This window comes from Drosophila persimilis, unplaced genomic scaffold, assembly GCF_003286085.1.
Source record: "Drosophila persimilis strain 14011-0111.01,24,50 unplaced genomic scaffold, DperRS2 tig00000233-arrow-arrow-pilon, whole genome shotgun sequence".
Lineage (NCBI taxonomy): Eukaryota > Metazoa > Arthropoda > Insecta > Diptera > Drosophilidae > Drosophila > Drosophila persimilis.
Window position 1 is genome coordinate 335,124 of NW_020825308.1, and position 9,612 is coordinate 344,735.

Sequence of the window (9,612 nt, forward strand, 5' to 3'; positions counted from 1 at the left end):
GTTGCAGGCAGGCAGAAACCTGATACCTAGGAAGGCTCCGGGTCCGGATGCGATCCCCAACAGCGCGTTGAAGCTGGCACTTCTTCTACTCCCGAGGGAAGTTGCGGGCCTTTTCAACAAATGCCTCCAGGAGGGGACGTTCCCCGAGAGGTGGAAAAGGCAACGGCTCCTACTATTAACCAAGCCGGGCAAGCCGCCAGGGGTGGCCTCTTCCTACAGGCCCATCTGCCTTCTGGACTCCATGGGAAAAGTCTTCGAAAGGGTGATCGGTGCGAGGCTGAGCGCAGCCATCGAAGCAGCAGGCGGTCTCTCCCAGAACCAATACGGGTTCAGGAAAGGGAGGTCGACGCTGGACGCCATCTTGAGGGTCGTACAAACGGCGGAGGAAGCCATTGCTGGGACCAGGTGGAGAGGCGGAACCAAGTCCTATTGTCTGGTGGTGACACTGGACATAAGGAACGCCTTCAACTCGGCCGACTGGACCCGGACGCTGGAGGCACTGAGGTCCTTCAACATCCCGGGCTACCTACTGAATATAGCGCGCAGCTATTTCAGCAATAGGGTGCTGACAATGGACACATGTCAGGGCTCTAGGGCATACGAAGTCTCAGCCGGAGTCCCGCAGGGCTCCGTTTTGGGACCTCTGCTCTGGAACGCTATGTACGACGGGGTCCTACGGCTCCCGATGCCAGCCAACACTAACCTGGTGGGCTTCGCTGACGACGTCGCAATAGTGGCGGTAGCGAAGGAACTTGCCGCAGTGGAGGAGCTTGCCAACGTCGCCATACAAGCCGTCGAGGCGTGGCTATCCGCCGCGGGGCTGGAGCTGGCGGCCCAAAAAACGGAGGCGGTCCTGATATCCAGCCGTAAAGTGGTCGAGACCGCCAGAGTACAGGTTGGTGGGACCGCGATCGAATCGCAGAGGTCCATCAAGTACCTTGGAGTCCTCATCGACACGCGCCTTTCCTTCAAAGAGCATCTGGAATACGTCCACACGAAGGCCGGTGGGACCGCGGGAGCGCTATCCAGGATGCTGCTAAACACCAGAGGGCCAAAGCAGGCAACGAGAAAACTGCTGACGAGCGTCGTGACGTCGCAGATGCTCTACGCCGCTCCGGTGGGCAGAAGCCGCGAAGGTGAGGAGATACATGCGAGGAGTAGAGGCAACGTACAGACTGTGCGCCATTAGGATCGCGTGCTCGTTCCGGACCATCTCAGACGAAGCCGCGTTAGTCATTGCCGGGCAAGTCCCGCTCAGGGAGCTGATAAGGGAGAGGAAGGAGATCCATGATGCCATGACGGACAGTGCAGCCGAGGCACGCTCCAAAGCAGAAATTAAGGACGCCGCCAGAAGGACCAGCATAGACAGATGGCAGACTCGATGGGACCACTCACCCAAAGGCCGATGGACCCACACCCTCATCCCAAGCATAGCATGCTGGGTTGAAAGGAAGCACGGCCAGGTGGATTTCTACCTTACCCAGGCACTGAGCGGACATGGCTGCTTCCGCGGCTACCTCAAGCGCTTCGGCCACGAGACAGAGGACTGGTGCCCCGAGTGTGGCACAGGCATAGAGGAGGACGCTCGCCACGTCCTCTTCGACTGCCACAGGTTTGACCTCGAGCGTCAGACATTGGAGACAGTAGCAGGGTCTAGGGTCAGCACCGAGACTCTGGTGCCGCTGATGCTGGCAGACCCGAAGGTGTGGGATGCGGCCGCGGAGTTCGCCTCTAGCGTGATGCGAACGCTTAGGTCCTTGGAGAGAAGGCGGAAGGAGCAGACGGAGTAGGAGTCCACGCCACTGCGAAGCAATGCTTTGCGGCAGTACCGCAGTCCGCGGGGCCCCTAGTCCCAACACACTCTTGTCCGATAAATATAAATTGTAAATATTATAGAGCAAATAAATAAGTATATGAATATAAAAGAACACTGATACAGGTGAACGGTGTCGCTGCTATTTAGACAAGTGACATATGCGCCATGCACACAGAGCGAGAGAGAGAAGGAGGGAGACAGAGTGGGATAGAAGAAGACACGCACACACACATGGCAGCTTCATGCAACATGCAAAATGGTGTGTCAAAAAGGAAAGCCGCGTCGGTTTCTGTTTGTCCCAACCCTACACCCACCCACCCATCCGTTCTCCACTCTTCTCCTCTCCTCCTCCTCTTCCGAGCACCTCTCGCGCCGACTGTTCGGCTGCAGCAAGCAGATAGCAGAGGATGTTGCCGCCGCCGCAGTCACCGTCTACGCCAGTGCACAGTGGTTCACGTCTAGTGTGGCGGATCTGTGGAGGTGCATGGATATAGAATTTTATTTTATAAGGAAAACATACTTCATTTTTAACCCACTCAAATCCTCTGGTAATAACAATATCTTGGGACTTTAAAAAGTGCTTTTGGAACACTGTTTCTCACCTCCGCTGATCCTGATGCTGCCGCTTCAGTCCAACACCTGCGGCACCGGCTCCTGCTCCAGCTCCTGCTCCGTGGCACGGGCTTAAAAAGGAAGCTTTGCCAGAGCGCAAATTGCAGAAGGCAACGGGCAGCGAACAAACAGAAACAGAAACACACGCACACCTGCACAGATGGACAAACAAACAAACAAACAAATTGTTTGGGATTGTTTTTCATTAGTTATTCATAAATTTGATAACTGCTCGGCACGAGTGAAAAACATTCCGTGTTTAAATTCAATCAAAGTTGACGTCTGTCGATTAGCACCAGGCACTGTGTGGGAGGAAATCCCATCCGAAAATGGAACCAAAAGATCTACGGGCGGAGAAAAAACGGGAAAACATTGAACCGTAAATATTTACCTATAAAAATTGTTTAAGCATTTTATGTTGGCGCAGCAGTTGCCATGACGGAATATATACGATATATATACAGACGATATATACGATATATATGAGATATATGGGGGAAAGGTTAAGGCGCAGACTGTACATGTATATATGCATTTTTTTGGTGCTACAAAATTAAATTAAACATTTTTTATGCCTCTCTTCGGTTCGGTTAGCTTTTGGGTTTCCTGGGCTCCACGGGCTTCCCGGGGAGCTACGTGGCTTGACAGGCGCCAGGCAAATAAATTTCTGTTTCGCTGGGCTGTGTATCGCATGACATATGCATCAAAGTGTGTGGCATGTGGCAGGGGCCGGCATGGGGGCGTGTGCGTATCACAGCTGCCTGTCGCAGCTGTCAATAAGTGGGCCGAGTCGACGTTAAAAATCAGGCATTAAAATATGCTGTTCATCCTTCCTATGCCCGCACCCCCCCTACCCCTCCGCTATGCTCGTTGTTAATGCGTTGCATAAGCCGTAGCTGAGAGTGTTGCCCCTTGCCCCTTGCATGGGGCAAGTAGATACAAAGTGCGATACAAAGAGCAAACTCTGCACCGTTTTGGCCATCGATATCGTACATCAGCCACGCCCCACACAAAGGCATGCCCTGCCCCAAAGTTTTGGCTTAATTTTAATTTGTTGCAAAGTTCAAAGGATGGGATGGGAGGACCCCCCCCCGAATGTGTACTTGCATAAATGCATATGTGTCTAGGGCAGAGGGTCGATCGGGAAGTTTGAGTGGATGAATGGATTATCCAATCGTTGGGACCATTACCAGACCATTCTTTGGGCGATGGCCTGGATTAAGGAGCAAATAGATCTCCCCCTACCGACTGATTCCCCTTGAAAATCTGCATTTCCTTGGCCAACCCTCGGCGGGTGAGGGCAGTTCCACTTGGATGTGTGGCCCTTGCCAGGGAAAACTTTTTAAATAGTTACACAAACTGCAAAACGCTTTTCATTTTGCGTTCTGGCCAGAGAAAACGGAGTTTCCAGCATTCTGCCCAAGCATTTGCCATTTCCATTGCACTTCGATTTCGGTTTGGCTGCACAGAAAAGTACACAGAACTTTTATGAAAGAAAATGAAATGAAAATCCTGATCCGAGTCCCCATTCCCCGCAGTCCCCCCCTTCGGCAACCCCAATCCCTCAAAGCTTTTCCAAGCTAAACAAATCTTTAGTTTTTGGCTTTAACTTTGTGGAAACAATTAAATGGAATTTAAAGTGAAAAAACACCAAAGAGAGAAAAGATTTCCGGGTCAGAATCCTTTAAGCAAACACTTCAGATCCAAGGAGCGGAAACTTTCCGAATTCCTGAAGCAATTAGCAGCTGCAGAGGATATGCTCGTACATTTCCACTGTGAAATCGAATCGGACAGCGGCACACTCATTAGGAATTAGGACCTCCCGCCATCCAGGCCGAAAGCGAAGCCGAAACCAAAACCGAATGTATTAATAAAATAATAATTAAATGTGTCAAAGTTTCCAAAGAGTAATTAATTATAATTATATAGACAAAACTTGACCAAATCACATCCACAAAGGCACCCACACATCCTCTGGAAATTCGAGACGGTTGCAGCCACAGTGAGGGCTCCTTCTGCAGGACCCTGCGCATGCATGAGACCCATCGAATGCTCGTCCAGGGCTTCCCTGTCCAGGCAAAACTTTCCTTATTGGCCCGCTCGCATTAAATGTTTAATGGGCTTGGGTGACAAAGCACCTGCTCGTGTAAGAACAACAAAATATGGGCGCCTTTGATGATGGCCAAAGGAAAAGTTGTACTCGAGTTGGTGTTGACCCAAACATGCCCTAGTTATGTCCGGGTTTCGAGGTAGTATCATAATTAATATGGTCAGCGGAGAGTAGGGAATGGGAGTCCATGCATTCAAGACTTTGGTGGGTAACCCCTGCCTTAGTACTCGGCTATAATCTATCTATATATAATCTCCACCAGTCGATGCTTAAATTACACTTGATTCAATCCTATTCATGCCACTCTCTCCCACATATCCTACAGGGTATTCCATCCCAATCAGCCACATACTTAGGGGCATGGACCTGAACCCGGAGCTGGCTGGAAAGTTTTGCTCAGTTTTGTTCTTTCGGGCTTGGGGGCTGGGTTTTGGGGTCACACCCAATCCATCAGTTAATAAAAATGTGACAAAATGAATCGTTAGCCAGAGAAACCGGGGGGCCAGAGTGTGAGTGGACAGGTGGATCCCGGAGGGAGAGCACATTGGAAAATAATAAATCATAGGGAACCCGTACAGAAGAACCGAACCGAAGCGAACCGAAACTTAAAGTCAGCCATAAAGTGCACCTGTGTGGCAGGATGCGTGTGTGGCTGCGAACAGCAGCTGGCAACAATTTGCTACGTGCCACCGATGCGATGCGATGCGCTTCCCTGTCAGCTATTGTCCCGGCCAAAAATGTGTAACAAAACTGAGGCGAGAGTCGAGAGAGAGTGTGGAGTGTGGAGAGTGCCTGCTCGTGTGTGTGGCAAATGAGTTTAATCACCTTCGAGATAGATGGAGAGGACGACATACAGTGAAACGTCGGTGAATGATAGTTCCTAGAGGCTCCTATTGCTCCCGATTTCTTTCCTCATGGAAGGACCGCACTGTACTTGCCTCCTTTCGCATCCTCCGAGGCGGTTGACACAGTTTCTGAAGGCGTTGCAATTGAAGTGTTGCTTAAACAAAAGCTAAAACTTAAATTGCTGTGAAATTGTCTGTGCCAAGATGCAGTCACTCCTCATCCTCCCGCCTTGTCCTCCTGAAAAATGGCAAACGTTTGCCATTTTTTTGTTGTTTTTTGCTGGTTAGTTGTTGGCGTGGCGGCGTGGCTGCTACTCAAGATGCAAGTTGCACAAACTCCAAAGGAGCCGGGGCAAGAGAGGGGGGCAGAGGGGGCTCTGTGGCGGCAACATTTATGGCGTCGGCAAACGTAGCTTAACTGCTCCAAGAGCCACTTGACGCAATGCTTTGACCAAGTAGCGGGTGAAAAGCCAAGCGCTTTGTGGCTGTCAAGTGGCTCCAGCTTCCCCTTCCCTTTTTTTTGGTGCTAGTCGTACTCGCTTCGACTCCACACATAAGTGCACTTGACACAGAGACTGCAACAAAGTTGCCTCTTGGATCGCCTCGGCAGTGGCAACAAATTGCAGTTTGGTTTGGCGAGAGGCAACGACTTTAACTGGTGACCTTGTGGGTTACTGTGGGTGGGCACTGTAGTACCTATGGAATAGAAAGATGTGGAATTTTTAGAGATTTCAGAGGACACTATAGGAAGAGTTCCTATTGAGTATCTTTACTATCCTATACTTCTCTACTAATTCTAATTATGTGCCAAATCATATACCACAGGACCACTTCAATGCCCTTCCAACCACAGTGCAGTGTGACAGTCCACTGCCAGAGACGACATCGAGGACGGGCACTGGACACTTTGTCAAAATGTTGCCCCATCCCTTTTGCTGTTTGCCAAATTAAATCTAAACCATTGGCCACAAAAGCGCAACATCTTACCAAACTGAACAGCAGGGCCGGCGAAGTAGGGGTAGTACAGTTGTGCTTGCAGACAACTATCGATTGGTGGTGGCCAAGGCACAGATGTAGCACACTTTGTGGCTGGATGGAAGTCAAAGAATGGTCGGCGGGAGGGGCGGGGAGGGGCAACGAAAGAAAAAATAAACTTTTGCTAATACAATAATAAAAAGTTACTACGTGCAGTGTTGCAAAGAGTAAGAAAGGCAGACAGAGGACGGGACGACAGTGGATGGGTTGGGTGTGGGGTGGGTTGAGAGCTAAAGCAAAATAATATAAAAAATTTAAGTGAAAACTTTTGCTCCAATCTCCAGCTCCAGCTCCTGCTTCTACTCCTGCCCCTCTCCCCGCCGCACACTCGTTAAGAAGTTGCAACAAAAGTTTTGCCCGACGTTAACCTTTAAGGTAAGCACTGACGAGAGGCGTGTCGGCTTAATGTTGCACGTTGGCCGCGACACTGATTAGATTTATCAGCGGCAACAGAATCAAGTTGCACATGACAGTGGCAAAGGAAGAGAATGAAAATGGGAGAGTTAGCTGCAACTTATGCAAAAACCCACTACAGCAAATCAAAATTCAATCAGACAGCGACTGAAGCCGCAACTGCCGCCGCCAGTGGCAGCATGGCATCGTGGCAGCAACAGTTGTCAATTGGCTGTGGCACAAGTGCTGCGGCGTATGCGTAATATGCAACAGTTTGCGGCGCTGATTGGTAGTGCAACATGACAGGACACAGCACGACATTTCAGTAATGAGTGGAAAACAAGTGGATGTCAGCGGATTAAGTTCGTTATTGGATTACGGAAGACACAGGAGAGCCGTTTCCTTTCCGGAACGGAAAGAATGGCAGGCCCCAAATCGAATTGGGGCACTTCCCATAGACCATTTCCATTTTCCCCTAAGCCCTTCGAGTCCTCCGAGGAGAATGTCCCTGCCTTCGTCTGCTGGCTGCTTGTTTTACAATATCTCACAAATATCACGCTTTCCAATCATAAATGAGCCATAAATAACACACTGCCACCCATGCGATACGCACACTCGAATACGAGTAGAACAAACAGGGGAAATGTGTGTGATTTGAGTGGACTTAGGGATACCCTATCCAAACGAGTCATAAAATAAAAGAAGTCCTAAAGAAAACCACAATTCATTGTAGGAAATTCTCATAATTCATCACGAGTTCATCTCTGACCTCGATCCTACTCTTCACCCACCTTCTCCCGCATTAATCATATCCATCAGACCCTATACCTCGTCCAGTGACAGCAACGGGAATGCATATAACGATACTTATGGCCAGGCCTCGTATAGTACCTACATTTATAGATGAGAAAGCTGGGGAACGTGCTAGGTTGCTGTATATCTATGACGCATCCCTCTCTTCGTCCTGCGAATACTCCTTCCTTCCTTTGCAATGTCCTTTGCTGTACAATGCCCTGTTCCTGGCAGACCTGCTTGTTGATCAAATTTAATCATATTACATATATTTCGCTCCTTACGGTCTGTTACCCCAATATGGCCCCAAGGTCTGGGGTACATGGATGATACGCCACAGTACGATGCTCTGATGCCGTGATGCTGCGATGCTGGAAGTATTTACTCTTGTTTACAGTTGCGCACCGCCGGCTGAAATGGGCAAAAATATCCAATTTGAAAATTAATGCCTTTAGGATATTATTCATAAAATTCGTGCATGCTTCAGGGGTAAGTCAGAGCGAAAGAAACAGAGAGCGGTATACCAGGGAACTAGCAGGAAAGAGAGAACAAAAATTGGTCGGAAAAAAGCAGAGCAGCAGCAGCTGATGCATGCCTTTGCTCTCTCCCTCCCACTCACTCCGCTCCTTCCACTCTTCATGTTTATGCATGTAGATTTGTATACCCTGTATATCATAGAATAGAATGGTAAATAAGAGCTACATATATCTACCAGAAACATAAACATTAAGTAATTAAATTAGAAGACATGGTTAGAGCACTTATATATAGTATATATGTATCTTTTCTACTCTACTTCCCTCATTGCAAGGGATTTGGCTAGATAGTTTCTGCGCAGTTCGAATAGGGTGTTTTATAGTCCTTCTTCCTTGTTTGGTTGCCCTTTGCCCTCTGCCCTATCTCACTGCTGTAATTGCCCTGCGGCATTTGGCGCGTTGAAGTTTTGCCAGAAACCGCAAAAGTTTATTGTGCGTTATAAATTAAATGCAACAAACCATTTGGACTGGCAATAAGAGAAAGCAGGAAGAAAGATCTAGAGAGAGAGAGAGTGAAAAAATATGGAGCGAATGCCATAATTCAATTTAAGGCATTTTCGGTAAATGCTCAAAAAAAAGAGCGATAAACGGATAGCAAGATTCGGAAGGAAGAGAGATTGCTCGGAAGCAAGTCTTTGGACTTTTCCACAACGACTGTCGCTTGTCAAAAAGAGTATCAGAGAGAGAGAGAGTTTCAGTGAACGTGTACGAGTCGGCTGATAGCAATATGGTTCAACGAAATCATTGGAAATTGCAGAGAAGAAGTTAGTCCAATGGTCTGAAACCTTACTGACTAAATGTTGGAATGCCTTCTATACGTTTCGGTAATCTATACAATATACTTATGCTATAATGCAGTTCTTACATTTTGTTGTACCTAGAAACGGAACACTTTTTACAAGTACATCCCACGCTGCAGACTCCATAATCTGCGTCTGGAGGGGCTTCACATTGTAGCCACTGGAAGCGGATCGGTTGTGTCGCTGGAACAAGGCACTGAGAATCGGACCTCATGGACGTCTACCACAGATGGTTGCTGTCATACTAGCCGACGCTGACGCTCTAATGCCGGGCAATGGGGTTACAAATCAGCTTTTTGGCTGCGTTGCTCCTGCCCGGTCAGCAGTCGATGAGCCAAGTTCCCAATTGAGATTGAGCCCAATTGAAAAGCCCACATCTCTTAGCAACAGACGAGACAGGATTGGTTGTTGCAGCTCCTAGGGGTAGAAGCAGCTTCTCTTAGGCCTTCTCTCACTGACCACTGAAAACTTTGTTCCGATGTTTTAGCAACCGCCGAACGGCCACTGAAGAGTGACGTCCTCGACTTAATTTGCGGACAATGCAGTTTCTGTAAGGGTAAGAAAGCTCAGGTAAATATCTCAGAAAACTTTTCAGCGATCACCACACTCCCTGTTCTGTTCTTGAACGCAGTTTAGATTTATTTTACAGCAGAATGTATCTGTAGTAAACACG

At 48.6% G+C, this 9,612-nt stretch overlaps 1 protein-coding gene across 1 annotated transcript; it reads right to left on the reverse strand.

Annotated features, from left to right (window-relative positions):
• Window positions 1-7,751: 7,751 nt before the first annotated feature.
• LOC113565947 lies at window positions 7,752-9,269 on the reverse strand. The gene is made up of 3 exons (XM_026989356.1): window positions 9,005-9,269; window positions 7,898-8,014; window positions 7,752-7,839 (listed from the first exon to the last, which is right to left on the reverse strand). Exons 1-3 carry the CDS (start codon window positions 9,151-9,153, stop codon window positions 7,752-7,754), a joined length of 354 nt encoding a protein of 117 aa, XP_026845157.1. The 5' UTR covers window positions 9,154-9,269.
• Between the last annotated feature and the right edge of the window lie 343 nt (window positions 9,270-9,612).

Bases quoted from the DNA above. Each gene is read 5' to 3' on its own strand.
- LOC113565947 (XM_026989356.1), bottom strand. From the start codon at position 9,153: ATGAGGTCCGATTCTCAGTGCCTTGTTCCAGCGACACAACCGATCCGC. The intron at 8,015-9,004 runs GTAAGAACTGCA...TGCCCATTTCAG, and splicing joins GTTTCTAGGTACAACAAAAT to CCGGCGGTGCGCAACTGTAA. The intron at 7,840-7,897 runs GTAACAGACCGT...ATCAACAAGCAG, and splicing joins GACCTTGGGGCCATATTGGG to GTCTGCCAGGAACAGGGCAT.